The sequence below is a fragment of the Capra hircus genome, chromosome 22 (genome assembly GCF_001704415.2).
Source record: "Capra hircus breed San Clemente chromosome 22, ASM170441v1, whole genome shotgun sequence".
NCBI lineage: Eukaryota > Metazoa > Chordata > Mammalia > Artiodactyla > Bovidae > Capra > Capra hircus.
In genome coordinates, this window is record NC_030829.1 from 28,723,183 (window position 1) to 28,750,636 (window position 27,454).

At 42.8% G+C, this 27,454-nt stretch overlaps 1 protein-coding gene across 3 annotated transcripts in view; it reads right to left on the reverse strand.

Annotated features, from left to right (window-relative positions):
* Positions 1 to 27,454, reverse strand: part of GXYLT2 (glucoside xylosyltransferase 2) — an 81,613-nt gene that overhangs the window by 43,247 nt on the left and 10,912 nt on the right. For 2 of the 3 annotated variants that reach the window (XM_018038393.1, XM_005695724.3), the window contains exons 2-3: positions 15,463 to 15,655; positions 9,470 to 9,601 (exon numbers count right to left, since the gene is read on the reverse strand). In XM_018038393.1, coding sequence (XP_017893882.1) covers positions 9,470 to 9,601; positions 15,463 to 15,655 — 325 coding nt within the window. Of the gene's footprint in view, positions 1 to 9,469; positions 9,602 to 15,462; positions 15,656 to 15,806; positions 15,884 to 27,454 lie in introns of those variants that run through there. The other variant, XM_018038394.1, reaches the window with a different exon arrangement.

Below are 27,454 nucleotides of genomic sequence, written 5' to 3' on the forward strand. Positions count from 1 at the left end.
TTCCACGTCCAGTTTTAACTGTTGCTTCCTGACCTGCATATAGGTTTCTCAAGAGGCAGGTCAAGTGGTCTGGTATTCCCATCTCTTTCAGAACTTTCCACAATTTATTGTGATCCACACAGTCAAAGACTTTGGCATAGTCAATAAAGCAGAAATAGATGTTTTTCTGGAACTCTCTTGCTTTATCGATGACCCAGCTGTTAGCCTTCACTAATTCCAGCTGATTGCTCTTCTGTTTTTGACAATGGCCTGAGCATGAGTTGCTCCATAGGATGATCCATTAAATTCAGGCACATCTGAGGAGACAGTTTTAGGAGCTGGTCTTTGGACTTTGTTCTGACCAGAAGGGCACTTTTTATATTTCTTCCCCTGGTTCTCCCTTGTAAACTAACTGGCCTATAGTTTATTTAGCTTCTTGCTCTCATGAAGCTTTCTCTTAATGAACGGAGCCTCTGAAACCTTGGCCATTTTTGCCTGGAATTTAAGCTTCTGAAAGACACTGCTGGTAGAGATGAGAAATGCTGCACCCAAGAAAATACCAAACCCCTCAACTGGGTGCTGTGGAGGAAAGGATTCCTATGTTCTTGACTGAACTGAGTTGGGTTTCCACCATGCTAAGCTAGAAGGGGAGAGGGAGGGAGTGGGTCATGGCTCAACTGGCACAGACTCTCACTCTTTCTTATTAAGTTTTAGTAGATTTCTTGAGTAAGAAATCTGTTTCTTCATTTGCTTAGGCCATTAGGACAGTTTCCAAAGATTCTAGATAGTTGTTTTAAAAATAATGTTCTGGGACTCCCTGCAAGGTCCAGTGATTAAAACTTTGCCTTCCAATGAAGGGAAGGTCTCATAAGCCTCAGGGCCAGAAGCTGCCATTTCAGATGTCACCACCCTGCCAGACTCTTTTTTCACTGCGGAGAAGGCAATGGCACCCCACTCCAGTACTCTTGCCTGGGAAATCCCATGGATGGAGGAGCCTGGCAGGCTGCAGTCCATGGGGTCGCTAAGAGTCAGACACGACTGAGCGACCTCACTTTCACTTTTCACTTTCATGCATTGGAGAAGGAAGTGGCAACCCACTCCAGTGTTCTTGCCTGGAGAATCCCAGGGACGGTGGAGCCTGGTGGGCTGCCGTCTATGGGGTCACACAGAGTCGGACACGACTGAAGCGACTGAGCAGCAGCAGCAGCAGCAGCAGCAGCAGCAGCAGCAGCTAAGTTTCTAGACCATGATTCTCAGGCTGCTTCAAGCAATCATCATTCTCACGGAGTGAGCCTAGTAAAGGACTACAAGAGAGACAGAGCCCTGGCGACATTACAGCAGCCTTTGGATCTAGTTGTGCTTGAGATCAGTCCTCTGATCTGGACGCCACAGTCAGATAAGTGAACAAACCGCCTTTTCTGCTTCAGTTCAGTTCAGTCACTCAGTCGTGTCTGACTCTTTGCAACCCCATGGACTACAGCATGCGAGGCTTCCCTGTCTATCACCAACTCCTGGAGTTTAGTCAAACTCATGACCGTTGAGTTGGTGATGCCATCCAATCATCCGATCCTCTGTCATCCCCTTCTCCTCCTGCCTTCAATCTTTCCCAGCATCAGGGTTTTTTCAAATGAGTCAGTTCTTCGCATTAGGTGGCCAAAGTACTGGAGTTTCAGCTTCAGAATCAGTCCCTCCAATGAACAGTCAGGATTGATTTCCTTTAGGATGGACTGGTTGGATTTCCTTGCAGTCGAAGGAACTCTCAAGAGTCTTCTCCAACACCACAGTTTAAAAGCATCAATTCTTTGGCACTCAGCTTTCTTTATAGTCCAACTCTCACATCCATACACGACTACTAGAAAAACCATAGCCTTGACTAGACGGCAAAGAAAGGCAATGCCAAAGAATGCTCAAACTACTGCACAATTGCACTCATCTCACACGCTAGTAAAGTAATGCTCAAAATTCTCCAAGCCAGGCTTCAGCAATACGTGAACCGTGAACTTCCAAGCTGGTTTTAGAAAAGGCAGAGGAACCAGAGATCAAATTGCCAACATCTGCTGGATCATGGAAAAAGCAAGAGAGTTCCAGAAAGACATTTATTTCTGCTTTATTGACTATGCCAAAGCCTTTGACTGTGTGGATCACAATAAACTGTGGAAAATTCTGAAAGAGATGATGGGAATGCCAGATGGGAATGACCTGCCTCTTGAGAAACCTATATGCAGGTCAGGAAGCAACAGTTAGAACTGGACATGGAACAACAGACTGGTTCCAAATAGGAAAAGGAGTACATCAAGGCTGCATATTGTCACCCTGCTTATTTAACTTCTATGCAGACTACATCATAAGAAACGCTGGGCTGGAAGAAACACAGGCTGGAATGGAGATTGCCGGGAGAGATATCAATAACCTCAGATATGCAGATGACACCACCCTTATGGCAGAAAGTGAAGAAGAACTGAAGAGCCTCTTGATGAAATTGAAAGAGGAGAGTGAAAAAGTTGGCTTCAAGTTCAACATTCAGAAAACTAAGATCATGGCATCTGGTCCCATCACTTCATGGTAAATCGATGGGGAAACAGTGGATACAGTGGCTGACTTTATTTTGGGGGGCTCCAAAATTTGGAAGTAAAGTTATGATCAACTTAGACAGCATATTAAAAAGGAGAGACATTACTTAACCAACAAAGGTCCGTCTAGTCAAGGCTATGGTTTTTCCAGTAGTCATGTATGGATGTGAGAGTTGGACTATAAAGAAAGCTGAGCCCCAAAGAACTGATGCTTTTGAACTGTGGTGTTGGAGAAGACTCTTGAGAGTCCCTTGGACTGCAAGGAGATCCAACCAGTCCACCCTAAAGGAGATCAGTCTTGAGTGTTCATTGGAAGGAGTGATGCTGAAGCTGAAACTCCAGTACTTTGGCCACCTGATGCAAAGAACTGACTCATTTGAAAAGACCCTGGCAAAGATTGAAGGCAGGAGGAGAAGGGGACGACAGAGGATCAGATGGTTGGATGGCATCACCAACTCAATGGACATGAGTTTGGGTAAATTCTGGGGGTTGGTGATGTATAGGGCGGACTGGCGTGCTGCGATTCATGGGGTCACCAAGAATCGGACATGACTGAGCGACTGAACTGAACTGAACTGACTAGATGGACCTTTGTTGGCAAAGTAATGTCTCTGCTTTTTAATATGCTGTCTAGGTTCGTCATAGCTTTTCTTTCAAGGAGCAAACACCTTTTAATTTCATGGCTGCAGTCACCATCTGCAGTGATTTTGGAGCCCAAGAAAATAAAGTCTGTCACTGTTTCCATTGTTTTCCCAGCTATTTGCCGTGAAGTTATGGGACCAGATGCCATGATCTTAGTTTTTTGAATGATGAGTTTTAAGTCAACTTTTTTTAAAAATCTCAGTTTTATTTATTTATTTATTCTTTAATCTCAGTTTTATTTATTTATCTATTTATTTAACTTTCAATATTGTATTGGTTTTGCCATACACTGACATGAATCCACCATGGGTGTACATGTGTTCCCCATCCTGAACCCCCCTCCTACCTCCCTCCCCATCCCATCCCTCTGGGTCATCCCAATGCACCAGCCCTGAGCACCCTGTATCATGCATTGAACCTGGACTGGTGATTTGTTTCACATGTGATAATTTGCAAGTTTCAATGCCATTCTTCCATATCATCCCACCCTCACCCTCTCCCACAGAGTCCAAAAGACTGTTCTATACATCTGTGTCTCTTTTGCTGTCTCACATACAGGGTTATCATTATCATCTTTCTAAATTCCATATATATGTGTTAGTATACTGTATTGGTGTTTTTCTTTCTGGCTTACTTCATTCTGTATAATAGGCTCCAGTTTCATCCACCTCATTAGAACTGGTTCAAATGTATTCTTTTTAATGGATGAGTAATATTCCATTGTGTATATGTATCCATTTGTCTGCTGAGGGACATCTAGATTGGTTCCATGTCCTGGAGTTTTAAGCCAACTTTTTAATTCTCATCTTTCACTTTCTGTGCTTAGCTATTCATAGTTGAAATTGAGTTTCTCTCACAGGTAACCAAGAGTTGTAACTAATACCCTGAATGTCAAATGTTTAATAACGTGTGAGCAAATGTGGAAAACTTGTCCAACAAGATTGCTGTCTAGGGTTGTTTTCATGCGATCTTTTATGTAGTTAACTTCATCCTGATAATATAATGCCTCTTAGAGCTTGATGAAAATATACAGACATCATTTATGATGATGCAAACTGATGTTCCTCTTAATAAGGCTTTTTAATATATTCTTATTTGCCTGTCAATGTTTGTTGAAATACAAAAGGTTCTTTCCAAGGAAGTCTCAATTGCTAATTCTGAAACATATTATTGATAACACAAAAACCTTACCTTAATTATAAAAAGTTCTAATAAAACAAAGTTCTAATAAGCCAAGTAAACCTCTCTTTTCCCTCAACATATGGCAGATGCATTAGAACATTCTAGTGGGCATAAAGTTTTCCAAATACTGGAACCAGATAAAGACCTCTTTAACAAACTATAAGTGCAAAAAGGGAAGGTTATATGTTGTTGCTCTTGATGTTATATAGAAAATCTAGGTAATTAAGATTTTTATATGGCATGGTATTACTTTGAAATATTAAAGAATGGGTAAGTTCGTAGGAAATACAGTTAAAAAATTCTCAGGACATATTTATGTTTTGTGAATTCACATCACCTTTTCTTTCTTTAATAGGAATTAGTGAGAGTTTATGGGCTTCCCTGGTAGCTCAGCTGGTAAAGAATCTGCCTGCAGTGTGGGAGACCCAGTTCCATTCCTGGGTTGGGAAGATCCCCTGGAGAAAGAAATGGCAACCCAGTCCAGTATTCTTGCCTGGAGAATTCCATGAACAGAGGAGTCTGGATAACTAACAGGGACTGAAACTTGAGTCTCAGGTCTCCTGCATTGGCAGGCAGGTTCTTACTATTAGAGCTACCTGGGAAGCCCAGGATCTGCAGAGGGGAACATTATTGAGGAGATCGGTCTTTATAATCAAACAGGCACATTGTGTAACAAAATGTGGAGATTCAGTATAAAATCTCACTAGTTCCTATTAAATAGAAAAGGTGATGTGAATTCACAAAACAGTTGTTCTTACAAAAGTAAAGCCTTTTTTGGCTTTTACTATGCAAAAAGGGAAAAGTCCTCCAGGATCAGTTTGAAAGGACAGATTTGACTTATCTGTGGTTGGCATATTGTTTTAAATACTTTTGAGCTTCATGCCTAAGGAGCTTCATCAAGTCACCTGTTAGCCTGCACTAATAACGGTCCTTAGATCCACTGTTCACAGAAACAGAAAAGTTAACGACCATTGATTGATTTAGGACTTCATAAATCTTGAATTGGTGGGATCTGAATTCTACTAATTGTACGTGAGAATCTAATAGGTTTGACTTGCAAAGGTTCATGCTCTGATTAGTAAAATCTTACCTGAGAAAAGGGCTTCCCTGATAGCTCAGTTGGTAAAGAATCCGCTTGTAATGCCAGACACCCTGGTTCGATTCCTGGATTGGAAAGATCCACTGGAGAAGGGATAGGCTACCCACTCCAGTACTCTTGGGCTTCCCTTGTGGCTCAGCTGGTAAAGAATCCTTCTACAATGTGGGAGAACTGGGTTTGATCCCTGGGTTGGGAAGATCCCCTGGAGAAGGGAAAAGCTACTGACTCCAGTATTCTGGCCTGGAGAATTCCATGGACTGTAGAGTCCATGGGGTTGCAAAGAGTCGGACACGACTGAGCTACTTTCACTTTCACTTACTGAGAAAAGGTTTCATCTACAGACGACACCGCCTCAGAAGAGGTAAGACTGATTCTCAGTCACTGGACTGACCAGGGCCAGAATGTTTGCATTTTAGAATCTCCATCTCCTCTGCACTGACTGAGCAGCACCCCTGATTTGGTTTTATAGAGACAAATTTCAAGGAAAACATCACCTAGACTTTATTTCAAATTACCATGAAGATCAATATATCTCACTGATGTCCAGAAAAGCCATGTTTATAATCTTCTGTTACGATATACAACTCAGGGAAAGTAAATGTCCTGTCAACCACAATCTCTCTTTATTATTTTTAAGAAGGGCTAGTTTCCATTATCAAAAGCAGATAAGGAATTCCAGCACTCATTTGTCATTCAAAATGGAATAGACTTGTTTTGTGGGGAATGAATGAAAACCATCATGTGGTAGGTTTGTTTTTTTAATAGTGGCAGTAAAGTCACAATTCAAGGTCAGGGAAAATTCAAATGTCTTCTCCTGGGTTGTTACTATCTTTCTGGTAGGTTGGGGAGACAATTTTCCAATAATAACTTGGGGTTTCTTATATTTTCCCGTTAAAACACTTGAGCAGAGGCTTGAGATTTTTTTTCTTGTCTTCTCAAGTAGTTTTCATAACACCAACCCAGAGGTTTTAGCTCTGATTTAGGGTAGTTGCTTCTTGAAAATGAAGTGAAAGTGTTAGTCGCTCAGTTGTCTCCGACTTTTTGAGACCCCTGGACTGTAACTCTCCAGGCTCCCCTGTCCATGGGATTCTCCAGGCAAGAATACTAGAATGGAAAAAAATAGAAAAAGAATACTAGAATGGGTTGCCATTCCCTTCTCCAAGGGATCTTGCACACCCAGGGATCGCATCTGGGTCTCCTACACTGTGGGCGGATTCTTTACCATCTGAGCCATTTCTTACTTTGTTTCATGCAGTGACTCCCATGTCACAACCTGTACTAAAGGCTGTATCATGTGAAAAACAGGTCATTTAGTAGTCAGTGAACTTTGCGCAGCAAATCGCCACTAATAGTACATCCAGGTTGTATTTCTTTTTCACGAGTTCTGAGTAGGAAATGCTAAAAATGCCATTTGCCATTTGGGGTTTCAGACCAACAGATGGTAAGGCGTCCTTGTGTGGATGTTTCCCAGGTATCTCAAAATCAAAATATGACCCTGATTAAACTTATCTTCTCCCTTTACAAGTAATGATATTTCTTTACAGCATTTTCCATCTCTTAAGTTTTGTTTTTACATTTTTTGGGTTTTTTTGGCCCCACCGTGTAGCATATGGACTCTTAGGTTCCCAACCAGGGGTTGAACCCATGCCCTCTATGGTGGAAGCACAGAGTCTTAACCACTGGATCGCCAGGCAAGTCCCCTTTTCCATCTCTAAATAGCACTACTATTATACACTTCCAGGTGACGAAATGGTGAGGAGTCTGCCTGCCAATGCAAGAGACACAAGAGATGTGTGTTTGATCCCTGGGTCAGGAAGATCCTCCGAAGTAGGAAATGGTAACCCACTCCAGTATTCTTGCCTGGAAAATTCCATGGACAGAGGAGCGGCAGGCTTCAATCCATGGAGTCACAGAGAGTTGGACACAACTGAGCTCACACATACACACACATACATTGTATAGGTTGAACTAAAAGAAACAGCCTTTTTTGTAGGTCGTAAATAACTGAATACTGGCAATTTCAAACAGATCAACTTTAAAAGCTGTTCAGATCAGAAACCTTGGTGAAATCTTGATCACCTCCACTTCAACTCTCACAGCCAGCTACTCATAGGGATGGAGGCATGGTCTGCATCCATCTCAAAGGCAACCAACTGCCATAGCTGAAGTCAGTATTAATTGGTCTCAGCAATTCCACTATCCATACTATAATGAACCAGTAAATCCTTTTTTTTTCCCCCTAAATATGTATTTATTTATTTGGCTGTGCCAGATCTTAGTTGTGGCATGTGGAATCTAGTTCCCCGACCAGGGATTGAACCCAGTCCCCTGCATCAGAGCATGGATTCTTAGCCACTGAACCACCAGGGAAATCCCTGAATCCTCTTCAATACCCAAGTCAGATGACTTCACTTCCAAGCTAAGAATTGTTCAGTGGCATCTCACTGTCCTAAACACAAAGGTCAGACATTCCAACATGGCTTATAGAGTCTGCAAGCTCCAGACCCTGTCAACCCCTTCTATTCCACCACACTCTGTTTTCAGTTACTGGAATCTTCTATCTTCTCAAACATGTGCCTTCCTACTTTTGTAGTAGGGCCTGTGCACCTACTATTCCATTTACCTGGAACCTTTTTCTCTCATTACTTCTCAGACTCTAGTCACCTAGTGACCACCTCCTGCTACTTCTCCTTCTTTCACATTTCAGCATAAAAGCCATTTCTCAACAGAACCATCTAGATATCCCCCAGATCAGAGCGTAACCCTATGTTACATACATCCATGAGTTGTTCTCCATCTCAGCATGGATCACATTTCTCAGTTCTTGTTCATTTCCATGCTAGACTCAAACTCCAAGCAGGCAAGATCAATAAACAACTATTAAGGATTTGCTGTACAGCACAGGGAACTCTACTGAATACTCCATAATGACCTGTATGGGAGAAGAATCTAAAAAAGACTGGATATATGCTAGTTATAACCGACTCACTTTGCCGTACAGCAGAAAGTAACACAACATTGTAAATCAACTATACTTCAATAAAAATTTAAAAAAAATTTAAAAAGACCATGGTGTCTTGTTCACTGCCATATCACCATCATGAAGCCAGAGCTTAGCACCTAATGGGCACTCAATAAATGTTTACTGAAAGCATGACCTTCACAAATGTCAAGGCTGCAATTCACAAGTCAAAGCTGCCATTCTGCTCAGTGATATTGTCAGTTTTAGTATAACTTTGGTGCTTTTCTATTTAGGATTTTTTTAAAAAGGAAACAAAGACTTTCAACTTGAACACTCCAAATGGAAAAGTGAACTGGAACTCTGGACCTTCTCTGAATTATTCCCTAGCAAAGGTACAGCTGGGCTTCCCTGGTGGCTCAGTGGTAAAGAATTTGCCTGCCAATGTCAGAGACGTGGGTTCAATCCCTGAGTCAGGAAGATCCCCTGGAGAAGGAAATGGCAACCCACTCCAGTGTTCTTGCCTGGAAAATCCCATGAACAGAGGAGCCTGGCAGCTACAGTCCATGGGGTCGCAAGAGTCAGACACGACTTAGTGACTTAAGCGACAACAGCAACATGGTGACATCCAGTAGTAGTTCTTATTATAAGAGAAATAACGATAATCTAAAATAACATTTATTGAGCAGCAACTATGTGCCAAGCTTATGGAGGAAAGTGAGGCTTAGAGAAGTTTAGAGATTTAGTGAGGTCCACAGAGCTAGTAAATGTGGATCCATAGACACAAAGATTCATAATCAAGAATGCTCTGGATACTCTCAGTCCCTCAGTCTTTGAGAAAGACAATTTCTCAACCACAGGGAACTTCTCTGTACACCCTGATCATTAGGAGCATCAACTACAAAATCTAAGAGGAACATATTTTTCACTGTAACCACTGTAATTAAAATGTTTCTAAACAAAGGCTAGTTAATTCCATGATGTTTCCAAATGCAATTCTCTCCCAAGCAGCATCTTATTAAAAGCAGGTGTTCCTACCGGAAGAAAGAGTCTCTGGGCAGCGCAGGGTTTGAATAATTTCTTCCATTCTTGAGGGTTTCCAGCCGAAAATGTGATGGGGTAGATTCTGTGCTCAAACTTCTTTGTATATGAGTCAGGCCACTGTCGAAGCTGAAAAAGATAGCAGGGAAGGGGAGGGTGATTAGACCCCAGAAATATGGAAAACACCTAAAACTTCTGAGTGGCAATGTAGAAATTATTCAGGTAGCACGCACAGAAGTTTAACTTTATCACCACAAGTCATGCTCACTGACTAGACCACTGTTAAGATTTAAAAAAATAGCATCCAGAGTTGGCAAGGATGATGGGAAACTCGCACCTAAATGCTGGAAGGGTAATTATAAAAAAACTTCCAACAGGGCAATTTAGAAAGTGGTAATAACAAACCCCAAGACAGAGGTCCAGGGACTTTCACCAAAACATAGTTTTTAGTAAAAAATAAAAAACAAAACAAAAAAATCCCCTTGGGAACAAATTAAATACTCAGTAATAAAGAACTGGGAAAATGCATTATGATGGAACTACACAGTGGACTATTATAAAGGGTGAGAACAGGGGGCACAAGTGGTAAAGAACTCGCCTGCCAATGCAGGAGACGCAAGAGACGTGGGTTTGATCCCTGGATTGGGAAGATTCCCTGGAGGAGGACGTGGCAACCAACTGCAGTATTCTTGCCTGGAGAATCCCATGGACAGAGGAGCCTGGCAGGATACATACAGTCCATGGGGTCGCAAAGAGTTGGACACAACTGAAATGACTTAGCACGCATGCATATGTGCCATTATGAAAAAATAGTTACAATATATAGTTAGGTTTTAGAAAAAGAAAGTCCAAAAAGAAATTTATAATATGGGTCTATCACACAGGGGAAAATACATGCGTGTATTTTGCATGTAGGGAAAAATCTGAACAGACATGCACCGTACTGTTAAAAGTGGGTACCTATGGAAGTGGGGTGTCATTTTCTATGTTTATATTTCTGTATTCTTCAAAACTTTTATAGGGAGTGTATATTACTTTCTCTGCTTATATTAATCTTATAATAAAATTATTTTAATCAGTAGACTTTATTTTTCAGAGCAGCTTTATGTTTACAGAAAAGTTGACCAGGAAGTACACAGAGTTCCCATATATCCTCTCTCCTTCCCTTTCTCATCCCACAGTTTCCTCATCATTAACATCTTGCATGAATGCAGCACATTTGTTACAAGTGATGACCCAGTATCAATACATTATCAAGTAAAGCCCATAGTCTACATGAGGAGTCATTCTTTCTATCACCCAATTTTATGGGTTTTGACAACGGCATGATGTTCTACACCTACCATTACAGAACGCCAATGTCTCATGCACCCCACCAGAACAGGCTCGTGGCTGTCCCCACTTCTGTGTCCTACTATTTTCTGGTTCTGAGTCGGGGGCAAAGTTAAATTGTATATTTGATTGTGAACTGCCTGAAGAGGTTAAGAAACCAACCAGCTGACATTTTCAACCTTTATATTAGGAGATGACAAAAATGAAACTTTCAAATATTAAATATCAACAATGTAGGTGGTAAACACCAATGTCTACAGCTTAAAAAAACTCTAGTTCTTAAACAGTTAAAAAAAAAAATCTATTTCAATAAAACAGCACTTGTCCACAATGCAGTTTCCAGAGGAATCATGATGGCAATTAGCATTTTGTTTTGTTCTGACGCTGAGGTATGTGTCCCTGAGCCTCCCAGAAAGTTACCACAAGACACTCTGGATATTCCCACAATGCCTCAGTGTTGAAACTAACTGACAACCCTGAGAAGGAGGAGATAACCTGCCCCTACACACCAGCATCTCACATGGCTGAGCAGAAGCCAACTGCTGCTGATCTATAGTTTTAGGGCTAATACAGTACCCACCAGACAGAAACATTCCAAGGAATCTGTAGAATCTGATACGGCCTCACACTTAAGACTCCACAACAAGCAGAGCAAGAATCATCTGATCCTTCTGTGTATCTATGAGAGATTTTTGCTTGATACAAATGAAGAAATTGAAGCTGAGAAACATTGTGACTTATGAAAGAGCCAATGGTTTACATCTAAACTGGCACCATAACCTCAGCATGAAAAAAAACAAACAAAAAAAAAAACAAAAAAAAACGGGGCCATATGCCCTGCTGTGATTTTTAACACCCTATTATAATTTCCTTTGCAATTGGGCTTCACTGGTCTAACAAAGACCTGAGGAAATAAGCCATCAAAGGGATAAAGTCATCTGAGCAACGCAAAACAGAACCCAACTGCACAAGTAGCTACAAAATTTTCCCATACAATAGCTCCTAATTTATAACGTCCCAAGTACTATGGCTCATAACAAATTACTCCAAAACTTAGTAGTACAAAACAACCATTTATTATGCTCATAGATTCCAAGGATCAAAAAAATCAGACAAGGCACAGAAGGGACGGCTTGACTTTGCTTCACAGTGTCTGAGGCCTCAACTACAAGTCTTGGAGGCTGGGGGCTGCAATCATCTAATGGCCTGTTCTCACATGTCTGGTGGTGGAGGTTAGTTACCGGCTGGGGACCTGACTTCTCTCTGTGTGGGCTTCTTCCTGCGGGTGAATTTGGACTTTCTCACTGCATGGTGGCGAGGTTCCAGGGCCAGGCATCCCAAGAGATAGCCAGGCAGAAGCTGTATCCTTTTTCGCCACATAGCAGGACATCTGGCATACTCTATGTTATGTACACGTACATCTGTGCTCGTGCCCAGTCACTCAGTCGTTTCTGATTTTTGTTCCCCAGGTAGCACAGTGGTAAACAATCTGCCTGCCAGTGCACGAGATGCAAGACGCGGGTCCAACCCCTGGGTTGGGAAGATCCCTGGAAAAGGAAATGACAACCCACTCCAGTATTCTTGCCTGGAAAATTCCATGGACAGAGGAGCCTGGTGGGCTACTAAGCATCCATGCACACACATATTACGTATGTAAGCGTATCTGTATTAGCTCTTGCCTTGTAACAAAATGACCCTAAAATTTACTAGCTTAACACCACAAACATGCATTATCTCACATCATTTCTTAGGGTCAGGAATCTGTGAGCTGGGGTGTTCTGGATGAGGAGTGAGGGTGAGTCATCTGAAGGCTGGATGGGGTGAGAAGTCCTGTCTCCAAGCTCATGTGCATGAATGTCAGCAAGAAGTCTTCAAGCCTTAACACATGGTCTTCTGCAAGGGCTGCTCTGACATGAGAGCTGGCCTCCAAGAGAGAAAGAGTGCAACCAAGATGGAAGGTGCAGTGCCATTTTAGATCTAATCTCAGAAGTGACATAGTGTCACTTCTTCCCTATGCTACTGTTCATACAGGCCAGCCCTGGGACAGTGCAGGAGGAGAGTACATACAGATGTGAATAGTAGGAGGCAGGATCGAGGGGGCCCTTCAGAAAACACAACCTGTTACATATCTGTAATTATATATATACATCTTCCTTCTCTTTTTAAGATTTAAGTCTGCATTCTGTTCTGTTCCATTCTCATGCCCCAGCTTCTAGCATGTAGTAGGTACTCAATAAATACTTGTTCAATGGATGCTATATGTGACCCGACTAGTGTTGGCCCATAGCCACTTTTGCTCCATTCCTGCACAGAGCATACTTCTCAGCCCCTTTGGAGTTGGGTGGGTCTTGTGACCGGCTGCTGCTGGACAGTTAAATAGGAACAGAAATGTCAGTGTCAAGAGGAGGGAGTGAAAGGCACCGTGGGGATCTGATAGTCCCTGTCTTTCCTTTAGTGGCATCTCAAGAACTGCAGAGGCCAAATGTTCCAGCAGGTGCCAGCTACATGCAAGAACGGTCTCTGTCAACTCTGGTCCCAGGCTGACAGGGCCATGTGGAGAGGCCCTCTGAGACATTCAGCAGGCATGTGGAAAGTCTCTGAGCTTTCGGGAAGTTGTTAGTGCAGCCTGACCTAGCCTATCTTGGGTACAGATAAGCATCTCTTTTTATCACTCCCACTGGTCCCAAGTTGCAGAGGGGGAAGTTCAGTTCAGTCGCTCAGTCGTGTCCGACTCTTTGCGACCCCATGAATCGCAGCACGCCAGGCCTCCCTGTCCATCACCATCTCCCGGAGTTCACTCAAACTCACATCCATCGAGTCGGTGATGCCATCCAGCCATCTCATCCTCTGTTGTCCCCTTCTGCTCCTGCCCCTAATCCCTCCCACCATCAGAGTCTTTTCCAATGAGTCAACTCTTTGCATGAGGTGGCCAAAGTACTGGAGTTTCAGCTTTAGCATCTTTCCTTCCAAAGAACACCCAGGACAGATCTCCTTTAGAATGGACTGCTGCTGCTAAATCACTTCAGTAGTGTCCGACTCTGTGCAACCCCAGAGACAGCAGCCACCAGGCTCCCCCATCCCTGGGATTCTCCAGGCAGGAACACTGGAGTGGGTTGCCATTTCCTTCTCCAATGCGTGAAAGTGAAGTTGCTCAGTCATGTCTGACTCTTTGCGACCCCATGGACTGCAGCCTACCAGGCTCCTCCGTCCTTGGGATTTTCCAGGCAAGAATACTGGAGTGGGGTACTATTGCCTTCTCCGTTAGAATGGACTAGTGAAGCGCCCCCAAAAAGCCCCCAAGACTTGCCCAAGATCAGGCAGCAGGTGAATAGTGGAGCTGAGTTTTGAATCTGAGTTTTCTGTCTACTAGTTTGAGAACTAGTCGAGTTAAGTTTTTGGATATTTGGGTCAGAAACCTTGAACTGACATCAGATGAGTTAATCACTGAGACTCTCTAAGCCTCAATGATCTCAGTTAGTAAAATACGGATATTTTATTAGTTAGCAAACTACGGATATGGTTATTAACTTTTTCAAAGGATTGCTATGAGGATTAAATAACAGTAAATCATAAGCCCTTGATAAAGGCTATTCTATTTTTGAAATTATGATTACTATTATTATTATTAACTATAATTCCCATTATACCACAGTTTCAGAGAAGCTACCTACATGTGTTTCAATGTTTTTGCTTGCCCCTTCCCCTGATGCAGACCTTTTTCAAGGTATTTGCCAATCAATTTCAAGTCCCAAGGCAGTTTCTTCCCTGGCTTCTCTAGGAGAGGATGTCAAAGTGACTTTTTTTTTCTTTAGAAATCATAATACATTCTCTAGATTTCGGTTATTAGTCTCTAGTCACCCAACATTCTGCTTTGGCCTTTCTCATCAGTGTGGCTACTCGGATGGCAGGATGTAGTCCCGGTGACACAGTTGGTAGATACAAAACAAAACAGCTGCTGTCTCTGCCAGCACTCAAGAACTCACTGCAAGAGAAGCCTCGCCAGGAAAACAAACTCGGTTTATAGTTGCACATGCAACAAGCTCAGAGAAAATAGCTATTTCCAAAGCACTCCTGTACTGGGAGGGAACTGTTACTTGTTCCTCAACACAGGAAGAGTACACACATATACATGCATATACATATACATACTCAATCTCTCAGATACATAAATACACATACACACACCTGTATATGAAAAAAATATGGAAGAATTACTCAAAAGTGTTGACTCTGATAGTTTCTTGTGTGGGGAAGAAGGGTAGCAAGGACTTCTACCTTTTATATTTATAACATCCCGTTTGAATTTATTTTGATGAGCACATATTATTTGTCATTCAAAAAATATATATACACAAATAAAAATAAGCTACGTGACTCCCACTGAGAACAGTGTCAGTAACACCAGGAGGGGTGGAGCTCTGGGTCAAGTGCTTCAAGTGCATCATCTCATTTGATCCTCATTTAATCCTCCCCGTCTCTCTCTAAGGGGGTGTAATTATCCCTATATTATAAATGACAACTTTAAGGCTCAGAGTCAAGTGTTCGTGGGCACACAGCTGAGTATTCAGTAAAATACAGTAGGAAACAGGATATGCATGTCCCACAGTACACTCTGTCTACACTCAGTAAATACCGTGCCACAATTTCTGCACAATCACCTGCTTATCAAACTCAGGCTTCAGAGATTCCTCAGTGAAGATGTGAAATTGCATCTTCCTGTGGCTAAACAGCACGGCAGATTTGAGCATGACAAGCGTCTCCTCCAGACGATTGCCACAGGCCACCACTGCCAAGTGGATCCAGAGCTCGGGCGGCAGCTCAGCTTGGAAACTCCTGAGTTCTCCAGGCCTCCTAGAAAGAAGAAAAATAGGTGAAAGCCATTATTAAACTCATTAAAGAAAAATAAAAGCTAGTGGAGGGTTAGAACATTTCAAAACATGAACAGGCACAATCTGTTATACTTTATAAAGTGATAAGCATTTTGACAATTATTCCTGCTTACAGAAAAATACCCTTTATTCCCATATTTATCCTGGCAATAGCAGGATGAGTCACTGTTTGGACTGCTATAGGTGTCTGAGGCTTTTTTCCGCCAGCATTCAGCTGTCTAGTGCCTGCTGGCTGCCTACTGGCCCATGTTTGGAAATGGTATTGCTAAACTCTGACAGCTGACACAGGGCTGTGGTGCTCCCACTCACATGGGCCATGGAAATTAGATTTGAATGCAATTTGAACAAGACGAGGGTGGACAGTGGCTTTCCCATGTGAAACGAGCAACATGATACTCCTATCATCTGGAGGGTTTTAGGCTGAAGTGGAAGGCATGACCACCGGCCCAAAGGAAAATCATGCAAACCCAGGAGGTAAGCAAAGAAAACAACACATGGGGCCTCCATGACATCTTGGGAGAGTCTCACAGAAACAGGTGTTAATCTTAATCATCTCGCTCAAGACTGCTGAGCTGGTAGGTATGAAATTCAGCTTCCAGCGTGAAATGTTTAGTAATGAGAAGCAGGCAGGAGAGAGGACAGGTTAAGCTGAAAATTACCAAGGTATCAAATACCCAGTCAACAGCTGAGAGGGGAACAGAGTCCAAGAGTCCAGAATCATCTTCCAGCTATTTCCTCGTAATAAAAGATTTGTTCCAGACAAGGAGACACAGCCAAGCCTCAAACACACCACTGAGAAACATTTGCAGGCAAGCTGGAAGAAGTTGGCCTGGAAAAAGGTGCCCTGAGACAAATGAAACTAATTTACTTGCACAAAAGATCTGGAGACCAGGGGAGCTTGGATGTGGAATGCTACCTTCCGTCCAAAAACTTCGAGTTCAATCAGCGTGCTGCTCCATTATTCACTGCTCGCTCAAATAAAGGCGGCCGTGCTCCAGATTTCTTTCACCAAGAGGAAAGTTGAAGATGTGGGTGGAACACTTTGGAAGACTTTCCAGTTTGATTACTTAAGAGCATGCTGAGTAGAAGCATGGCCTCCTGGCTTAGTTAGGTCCAGATGCATAGACTTACTCAGATTCCACTAATTTCAGGGATCAGAGGAGAGGACAGTAGAGATGTATCTTCTGAGACGTCCATGTCCCTTCAACTCCCTGCTGCTACCTGATGAGGTATCATCTTCTCTCACCAAGATCACTGTGACTCCCCCTAGATGGTCCACCCGCCTCCAATCCGATCCTTAACCCCATCTATGATTTCTCCTTGTTGGGGTCAGAGTCACGTTCTTCTAAAATGCAAACAGGATTGTGTTATTCCCTTGATAAAAGTCATGTAAAGGCTCCTGACTGCCTTGAAGATCAAATTCAAACTGCTGATTGTGGCTTCTGCTTAGGTCTCTTGTATCCGCCTCCAGCACCTGGAGCCTTGGTGGACAGCCATTCATAATCACAGTCACACTTAGGCTGCAGCTCTCCATCTCATTTCTAGTCATCTTCAGATCCTAGCACATGCAGTATCTCTCAGAAATGCTCTTCTTGGCTCTCTTTTCCTTGCTCACTCCATCCCATTACTCCATAAATCTATATGAAGTGCCTACTATGTGCCAGACACCTTTCTGGGTACCAGGAAGACAGCAGTGAACAATACAGATCAAAATGCCTGCCCTTGCTGAAGTTACATTCTACAGATGGTAGGCGAAAGACAAAGAAACAATACCAGTCAAAGCAAATAGTAAGTGAGCAACTCACAAAGAAAGTCATCCAGCAAGCAGGAAATACAGGGTGGAACCATGAGAGATACAGGAGTGTCTGATGGTTTGGAACATACTATACATTGCGAAGTCAGGGAAGTAAGTCCTCACTGAGAAGCTGAGATCCGATGACAATCTGATGGTGGGGAGGGAAGGAGTCACATGCTTTTGTGGGTGAGGAGGATTCCAGGCAAAGGGGACAGCCAGACCAAAGGCGCTAAATGAGAAGCATGCCTGGTGAATCCAAGAATCCTTGCCTTCAGGACTCAGATGTCTTCTCTCCTTCAGCTTCATAGATGGACTTTCATACCTGCTATTAAAGCCAACTCCCAACTAATTTATATAAAGGGATGGGAAGGATGTGTCACAGATAATGCCAAAATCACAGTCAATTAAGAAAAAGTCAGTCAAAATACCAGCCAAAATATGCTACAAAAACATTTAATGCATACTCATTTGCTTAAAATTATGCTCAACATTTAAAAACACAAGTATCCACAGGTACTTAAAATAGTAAATGTAACAGCTTAGCTGTCTTAAATATGAGCCATTACCCCACCTCCAAAGAGAACAATTCCACCTAGTTTAGCTTTACACTTTGGACTTCTATGTGAATAAAATGTCTTAACCTCAGTAATCAAGAGAATACTAATTCAAACAATAAGGAGATTCTATGTTGTTTTGGACTGGTGAACCTTAAAAAATAAAAGTTGGACCATATATGTTTCAGAGTGGATGTGGAGGTGGGGGACACCTCAGATGCTGCTGGGGCAATTTAAGTTGACCTAAACACCTTGGAAGGAGAAGGCAATGGCATCCCACTCCAGTACTCTTGCCTGGAAAATCCCATGGACGGAGGGGCCTGGTAGGCTGCAGTCCATGGGGTCGCGAAGAGTCGGACACGACTGAGCGACTTCCTTTCACTTTTCACTTTCATGCACTGGAGAAGGAAATGGCAACCCACTCCAGCATTCTTGCCTGGAGAATCCCAGGAATGGGGGAGTCTGGTGGGCTGTCATCGCTAGGGTCGCAGAGTTGGACATGATGGAAGCGACTTAGCAGCAGTAGCAGCAGCAGCAGCAAACCCCTTGGAACGCCTTTTGGTCACATCCGTCAGGAGTGAAGATACATATACACCCTCACTCTTCTGGTTCCACACCTGCATATGAGCCCTGAAGAAACTCTTGCACATTTGCATAGGACCCATGCAAGAATGCTCACAGCAGTCCTATTTATAATATTGAAAAGTTGGAAATAACTTTCCTGTCCATGCACAGGAGAATCATGAATATATTTGACAAGTGTAAGTAGAATACTGCAGAGCAGTGAAAATAAACAATTCAGAAGGTCATGTACAAACATAAGGACAAACAGGAAAAAGAGCAGTTAGGTAGCAGGAGAGAGGTAGATTGAGACAGTTTGGATGAAGCTCAAAAACCAGCAAACACTGCGTGTTATTCACAGACATATGGAGTAAAACTCATCATGTTATGAGGATGAGAGACATCAAAGACGAGGCAGTGGTTACTTCCGGGCACTTAAGTTTTTATTTCTTAAGATGAGAGCAGGGTACACAGAAATGCACGATGTAATTGTCTGTATTATTCATGTGCCCAAACTATGAGACAAACACTTTATTTTCTTTTTGATTAAAAAAAGCTTGCACTTCCCTGCAGCACAGCAGGCCACTTTTCTTTGCAGGCTTCAGTGATTTGGGCCTGCATGGTACACAGAGCAGGGGCTGGGCCCTGCAGTTCTTTTTGGTGTCTGGTGACAGGTACTAAAAAAAGACAAATAAAGCTTCTCTTGGTGGCAGTTCAAGTATCGGTGGCTGGGATTTAATGAGACCTTTGCTGCCCCCTACTCTGTTACTTCTCATGTTACGTTAAAAATCGCAGGCTTCAGGTAATAAGCATTTGTGTTCTGTAGCCACAAGGAATAATCAAGAAAGGGGACTGAAATGGTGTGCCTGCCACCAAATCTTATCAGTGGGACACAAGCCCCTCTCAAATGTCACCTGAAGACCCTGCAAGGGTCAAGGGATGCCCAGGCTACAGACCTCAGACTTCTAAACCCCTTGAGTTGCCAGGTGTTGGTGGAGAATGGGAGATGGGAATTGAACTGCTCTGATTGATGGCTAACTATGCTCTTCTTTACATTTTATAAAAGAAGACTGGAGTAGACATTTGCTATCCAGTTTTACAGGCCTGCTGCTGGGGCTGAAGCTGATGGCAACCAACTCAGCTACCGCACTGGTAGAGCCTGGATGGGGGTCAACAGAAAGCAGAGCCAAAAGGAGGCAGGTCAGATCTCAAACGGCATAACTTGGGCACCTGAATCCAGGTGTATGGCTTTAACCCTGGAAGGTCATTGATAAGCCAATATATTCTTTTCCCTTTAAGTCAGTTTGAAACAAACAACTTAGCAATCAAAAATGAGTCTTTACATAGGTCTTAGAAATAGGTTTCAGATTGCCTTAGACTCAAATGGCAACCCACTCCAGTACTCTTGCCTGGAGAATCCCATGGAGGGAGGAGCCTGGTAGGCTACAGTCCATGGGGTTGCAAAGAGTCGGACACGACTGAGCAACTTCACTCACTCACTCACTCTGCTTCTCTTCTCACCTTGAGTCATCCTTTAAATGCTCCATGAATCCATCCCCTCTCTGAGGCTCACTGGTTGGATGACATCAACTCAATGGACATTAGTATAAGCAGGCTCCAGGAGTTGGTGATGGACAAGGAAGCCTGGTGTGCTGCAGTCCACAGGGTTGCAGAGTCGGACGTGACTGAGCGACTGAACTGAGGACCTTCATGCAAATTTTCATCGTTCTACCAGTGTCATAGGTGGGAGAGACACCAGGTACCATCTTGAGCGGGGGATGCCCAAGCCTGACTGCATATCATCATCACAGGAGGTGTCTGTTAATATTATAACTTCCATCCCAGAGAGATTCTGATTCCGTGGGTCTGGGGTGAGACCCCAGAGTTTGCATATTAACACACTTGGACTACAAGCATCGGAGTCCATCTCCAGCCAGGAACTCATCACCTGAGTTGACCTCTCACCTCTCCTCTCTCTCCCTAACTCTTCCCCTCCCCTGCAGGAATGAAGCTCTATCCTCTGCCTTTTCTCCGGGTCTTCTCTTCACCTCTTGCCGCCTTGTGAGGATGCCACCTCCCCAGTCGACCCCTCGAGTGCAGCTCTTCTTCCTGCCCTGTCCCAGGAGCCTCAGAAGCTGGTTTCCTCCCTGCTCCTCCCTAACACATTTAGACACTATCTCCACGGTGAAGTCTGTGGATGCAACTATTCCATCTTCCTTGTTGGGGTCATCTCTCAGCTGTCCGGTCACTCCTCTTCATTCCCTGAACAGTTGAGCTTCTTGCCCACAGTACATCTCCCTACCACAGTCCTTGTCAACATTCTTGTTATTGTCTAGTTGCTAAGTCGTGTCCTACACATTTTGACCCCCATAGGCTCTTAGGGACTTCAATGGCTCTTTAAAAGATGGTTCCTGCATCCTGATCCTTCAGTTCTGTGAGCTGAATACCCTCCACCTTTTCCTTCTCATGTCCTGAGACACCTAGTGCTGTGCTTACATCCTGGACCTTCACATACACTGATGCTTCTGGAATGTTCTTCCCTAGGGCTTCCCTGGTGGCTCAGTGGTAAAGAATCTGCCTGCCAATGCAGAGACTCGAGTTCAATTCCTGGGCCAGGAAGATCCCCTGGAGAAGGAAATGGCAACCCACTCCAGTATTCTTGCCTGGGAAATCCCATGGACAGAGGAGCCTGGCGGGCTACAGTCCATGGGGTTGCAAAGGGTCGGACACGACTGAGCGACGGCACAGCTCTTTACAAAACCACCTCCTTCTCTTTCGACAGTAGAATGACACTTCTCTGACCACCTCATTGAAGGAGCACCTTCCCTTTTCTTTTCTATCAGGGTCTTTATCTCATTCCAAAAACCTACCTTGTTTGGGGATTACTTACTCTTTCATTGTAATTTACAGCAAGCACACAATATTATGTACAGTCAACATAAGGCAAGGTAAATTTTAAAAATCCTTAGAAAAAAGGTTGGAATAAAACACACAATGTATAGTTTCAATTTTTAAAATATAAAACATTATGTGTTGAAATAATAAAGTTGGTACATGAAAAAAAATCCTTGCCCCATAAAAAAATTTTTTTTGCATGTTACAGTCTGGTCTTTATTCCACCAAATAAAATACATACTAATGGTGTACATTCAATTTTATATTCTACTTTTTTCATCCTTCTCCTTCTGCCTTTTACTTTTCCTGTTACTTGTTAAGTCTTCATGACCATCATTTTAACTGGTTATCTGACTAAAACACCATGGCTTACCATTTCTTTTGTGGTGGTTGTTCTTAATTTTTCTCAAATATACATATATTTGTGTGTGTGTGTGTGTGTGTGTGTGTGTGTGTGTGTGTACATATAAAATCCTGCACTAAACATGTATAGGTCAATAGATTTTATTTTCCCTTTTTTGCATTATTTCCTTACACTACATTCCCAGGAAGGGATTTACTGGGTTAACAGCTATTTTCCTATCAAGGATGTAGTAATTTCGAGTTTCTCAAATTTACCAAAGAGTTCTTAGAAAACATCCAGACTATGAGAAGGAAACCAAAGAACATAACAAACATTAGACCAGCCACCTCTGAGCTCCCTGTATGAGGTAACCGTGGAGTTGACAGCTGAAACAAGATGAAGCACGCTTGCACGTGACATCAGTGCCTCCAAACTCCTTGTGTTCTGAGGAGGTGATGCATAGACTGGAGCTATCCTTTAGACATTGCATCAAATAACATTGAGTCTCACAGGAAGAAGTTATTCCATTTTCAGTTCTTTTCCAACAGCGTCTTTTTCAACAGTGCTAATATGTCTTTCTAATGTTGCCTAATTCTCCTTTTCAACCGAGAAGACAGCAGGCCTCAGCTAGAGAGCCTTTAGCAGGCAAGAGTACCAAGTTACAAATGAAAAGCTGTCTTGTTTTCTTAGCGTTTGATTTGACGGTCCACTTCTATTTATGTGATTGCTAGCAATTGATGTCAGTGATATAAAGTTTTCTTTAAAAACAAATATAGTATGAATATGGAGAAATCTGAAGCCTCAAGCACAACTGGTGAGACTGCAAAATAGTGCAACTGCTTTAGAAAACAGTCCCTCAAAATTTTAACTATAGAACTACCATCAGTCAGTTCAGTTCAGTTGCTCAGTCATGTCTGACTCTTTGCGACCCCATGGACTGCAGCAGGCCAAGCTTCTCTGTCCATCACCAACTCCTGGAGCTTGCTCAAATTCACGTCCATTGAGTCAGTGGTGACATCCAACCATCTCACCCTCTGTTGTCCCCTTCTCCTCCTGCCTTCAATCTTTCCCAGCATCAGGGTCTTTTCCAGTGAGTCAGTTCTTTGCATCAAGTGGCCAAAGTCTTGGTAGATCAGGTGGTAGTACAGAACTACATATGACCCAGTGATTCTACTGCTAGGTATCCACCCAGGAGAAATGAAAACAACTGTCCTCACAAAAACATGTACATTTGTAAATGTTCCTAGCAGCATTATTTACAATAGCCAAAAAGTCCAACCCAAGTGTCCATCAACTGATGAATGAATAAACAAAATGCCATATACCCATATAAAGGGATATTATGTGGCAATAAAAAGGAATGGAGCACTGACGCATCTGTCAACATATTAGAACCTTTAAAATAGTTTATGAAAATATAAAAGACTACATGTTGCATGATTCCAAGTGTACAAAAAGTCCAGGATAGGAAAATCCATGGAGACATAAGGCAGCTCAGTGGTTACCAGGGACTCACAGAAGGGGAGAAGGGGGAGTGACTGTTTCATGGGTATAGGGTTTCTTTTCCGAGTGATGAAATTGTTCTGAAACTGGATATCAGGGATGGTTGCACAACTCTGTGAGTAAACTAAAAATCTCCACATTGTATACCTTTTAAGGGTATTTGAGTTATATTGCAATAAAGCTGCTATTAAATAAATACACAAAGGCACACATTTATAACAAGGATAGATTTAAGTTTTTTTTTTTTTTCTTTTCAAGTTAGCATACAGCAGTATACTCTTAAAAACCATGATGCTGATGTAGGAATGACTGAGGTTTGGAAAATGCCACCCTCATTGTCCTGGTTTATGCCCACCCTGTGATCCAATGAAAAATGATGCTCAGAACAACAGAGAAGGCTCAACTACCTCCTCCTCACTGCTGGAGACAAGTGTCTCCTTAATTGCTTAAAAGTCTCAAGCGTGTGACTTAATTAAACTTCAATTTCTGGAGTGTATAAATAATGAAATACGGCATTTATGTGTAGTGCTATTTACTTTGAAGCCTATTACTGCAAAACACACTGAATTATTAACGAGAGTAATTGCTTCTACTCAGACCCTCTTTTCTGCTGTCTCCTGCTACCTCTGTTATCAGGGCTTCTTAACTGACAGGCTAAATTAACTCAGGTAAACCTGATGCTATGATATGGGCTGGCAGTGTGAGCTGGACAGCAAATCACAGCCTGAACCAGTACTGTTGGTGTCTAGTTTTAATAGGGAGGGAAACAGAAATATGAGGGGGGAGGTGGGAAGGAAAGGAAACAGACAAATTTTAAGATTTGAGTTGAATATGCTCACCCTAGGGAATACCTGACCTGTAGAATGCTCTTCCTTCTACCCCTGTCCCAGTGGAATCTCTTTTAAGATGAAGCCATGGCTATTTGAACATGGAGATTTGCAAATGAGGCCACAGTGGCAGTTGAAAAAAGTGGAAATACCTTGATTTAGCTCCTAGCAAAAGAGTCTGGTGATGGGTGATTATATCCATGTTAAGTGTTGGCAGCCAGAGACACTAATGAAGTTCCTTGCAAACTACAGGTCTGGGAACACATAAAACCCCTGACAAAAAATTTCCACACTGAAGCTGTGAGTAGAGCCTTTACTTAGCAACCCAGACATGACGCTCAGGACTGCGCTAACAGCTAAATCACTTTTAATGACCCATGGTTTGGAGTTAAATCAACAGTCTTTAATCTTCCAAGACAGACAGAAAAGCTGACATTTGCCTTGAAGTCCCTGCATTACATGATCAGTGTTGAAACAATGCAAAAATATCTGCTATGAGGGGGAGGCTTAATAAAATCATTTGATAAGTGAATCCAATTATTAATAATTCATATTTTGCTTGGATCACGACATTTGAAACATGGCTGTGTTCCTAAACAAAGTCTAGCTCTAAAGAACAATAGGTGTCAAGGCCCAAACTTGGTGATTTTGTAAGTGTGTGTGTCTGGTTTTCGCCATCGTTGTACACATATACACGGCTTATGATTAGGAAGTAGCAGAGTCAGGATTCAAACTCAAGACTCAAGAAGCCTTGCTTTTCGTTATTATGATGTATATGGGACCACATACAGGTGAGTCAGAAAAGAAGCCCCCTCTACGCACATAAGCCTTTATCTTTACTTCGTGCTCCTGATTCAGTGATCTGAAGGTGAACTGGATTTCAGTGCCCACTACAGCCCCGCCAGGTGTGACTCCCATAGCATACCTGCACCATCTCTTCCTCCGTAATCTATCCACTCACCCTTTGTTGTTGCTCAGTTGCGTCCAATTCTTTGCAGCCCCATGGACTGCAGCACACCAGGCTTCCCTGTCCTTCACCATCTCCCAGAGCTTGCTCAAACTCATGTCCATTGAGTCGGTGATGCCACCCAACCATATCGCCCTCTGTCATCCCCTTTTCTTCCTGCTACTGCTGCTGCTAAGTCGCTTCAGTCGTGTCCCATTCTGTGCGACCCCATAGACGGCAGCCCACAAGGCTCCCCCATCCCTGGGATTCTCTAGGTAAGAACACTGGAGTGGGTTGCCATTTCCTTCTGCAATGCACGAAAGTGAAAAGTCAAAGTGAAGTCGCTCAGTCGTGTCCGACTCTTCACGACCCCATGGACTAAAGCCTACCAGGCCCCTCCGTCCATGGGATTTTCCAGGCAAGAGTACTGGAGTGGGGTGCCATTGCCTTCTCCAATCCTTCCCAGCACCAGGATCCATTCTAATGAGTCAGATCTTCACATCAGGTGGCCAAAGTATTGGAGCTTCAGCTTCAGATCAGTCCTTCCAATGAATATTCAGGACTGATTTCCTTTAGGTTTGACTGGTTGGATCTCCTTGCAGTCCAAGGAACTCTCAAGAGTCTTCTCCAACACCACAGTTCAAAAGCATCAATCCTTCGGTGCTCAGCCTTCTTTATGGTCCAATTCTCACATCTATACATGACTACTGGAAAAACCACAGCTTTGACCATACAGACCTTTGTTGGCAAAGTAATGTCTCTGCTTTTTAATATACTGTCTACATTTGCCACTTGTCCTTAGCTGAGGTTATACACAATTGCGTTCATAATTCTTCTTCTAAAATTTTAGGACACTGCCTGGACTAATTCTCATTTCAGTTTTCCCCCTTATGATTGTTCCTGACACACAGGGAATTCTATTTCTCCATCTCCCTTTTCTTTTCAAATTACGATGTTATTGAGATTTTTAAAATATGAACCGGCAGCGCTGGTTTGAAATAAATGTCTGGTGACATATGAGGGGGAAGAGTGTGGATTATATATTCCATGAATGGGCACCTCTATTTCATTCCTCAAGAAAGAGCATGAGGGACCTAAAGGAAGGAAAAGTAGTTTCCTCAACTAATTTCCATCTTCTTATGCCTCAGGCCAATAAGGGGTTTTTAATTTTTATGATAATTAATATACTTTAAATTGTTTTATCAATATGCAAGTAATGCATACATTTAGCATAGAAAAAAGCAAAATATAGACAAGCAAAAGAAGGGGTACCCAATTTGATAACCTCTGTTAACATTCTGGTATACCACTTTCCAGGTGGTGCATTAATAAAGAATCCGCCTGCCAATGTAGGACATGCAAGAGACGCGGGTCCAATTCCTGGGTCAGGAAGATCCCCTGGAAGAGGAAATGGTGACCCACCCTAATATTCTTGCCTAGAAAATTCCATGGACATAGGAGCCTGGCAGGCTACAGTCCACGGGGTTGCAAAAAGTTGGACATGACTGAGCACACAGGCAGATACCACCTTCCAGAGATATAACCAATATATGTGGGTATGTGTTTATAGATACGTAAATATGTAGAAGGCATTAAGGTAACTTTTATAATCTGCTTTTTCCCTTATAAATTTAAAAATTTTTCAAAGTTAAAAGAAAAGAGATTTCATTAAAGGTATCTTCTTCAAAGGGATTCTGGAAAGCAAGCAAACAGTTCAAATTTTAAGATATGTTCTCAAATACAGTATGGTTGCAAGCAAAGATCAAATCATGTCTGAAGCTAGTCTATACACTGAACTTTTAAGTTATGTGAACCAATAAATACCCTTCCTTGATAGTTTTTTTAAAAAAGCAATACAGATCTAGTTGTACATAGACCTGGCTTCAAATTCTAGGTCTGTGACTTGGCTGTTCCATCTCTTGGGCCAACACTTTCACCATCTCTAACCCTCAGGTTTTCCATCTGTAAAATGGGCTTATTGATTCCAGTGGTTCTCTGCTTTTGGTTTTGGTGTTTCTTACTAGCATCCACTTCCAGGTGTTTCTGCTAAGGACATCTCAGTTTTCTTTGGGGGGAACCTCAGTTCTCAGTCCATGAGGCTGGGATGGGCTGAAATATCCTCCCCACCAGGTGAGGCCATCAGGGATCGGGTGCGCATGGGATCCAAACCAGAGCAGCGGAGGCAGCCCTGGGACTCTTGCTGGATGGAGTCTGGGACTCTTGCTGGATGGAGTCTTTCCCTTCAAGGTTACTAAAGGAGGAGGACACAAGTCCAGATCCGTTGGAACTATCACACAGAAAAAGAACTGACCGACAAGTGTGGCCCACACAGAAGGA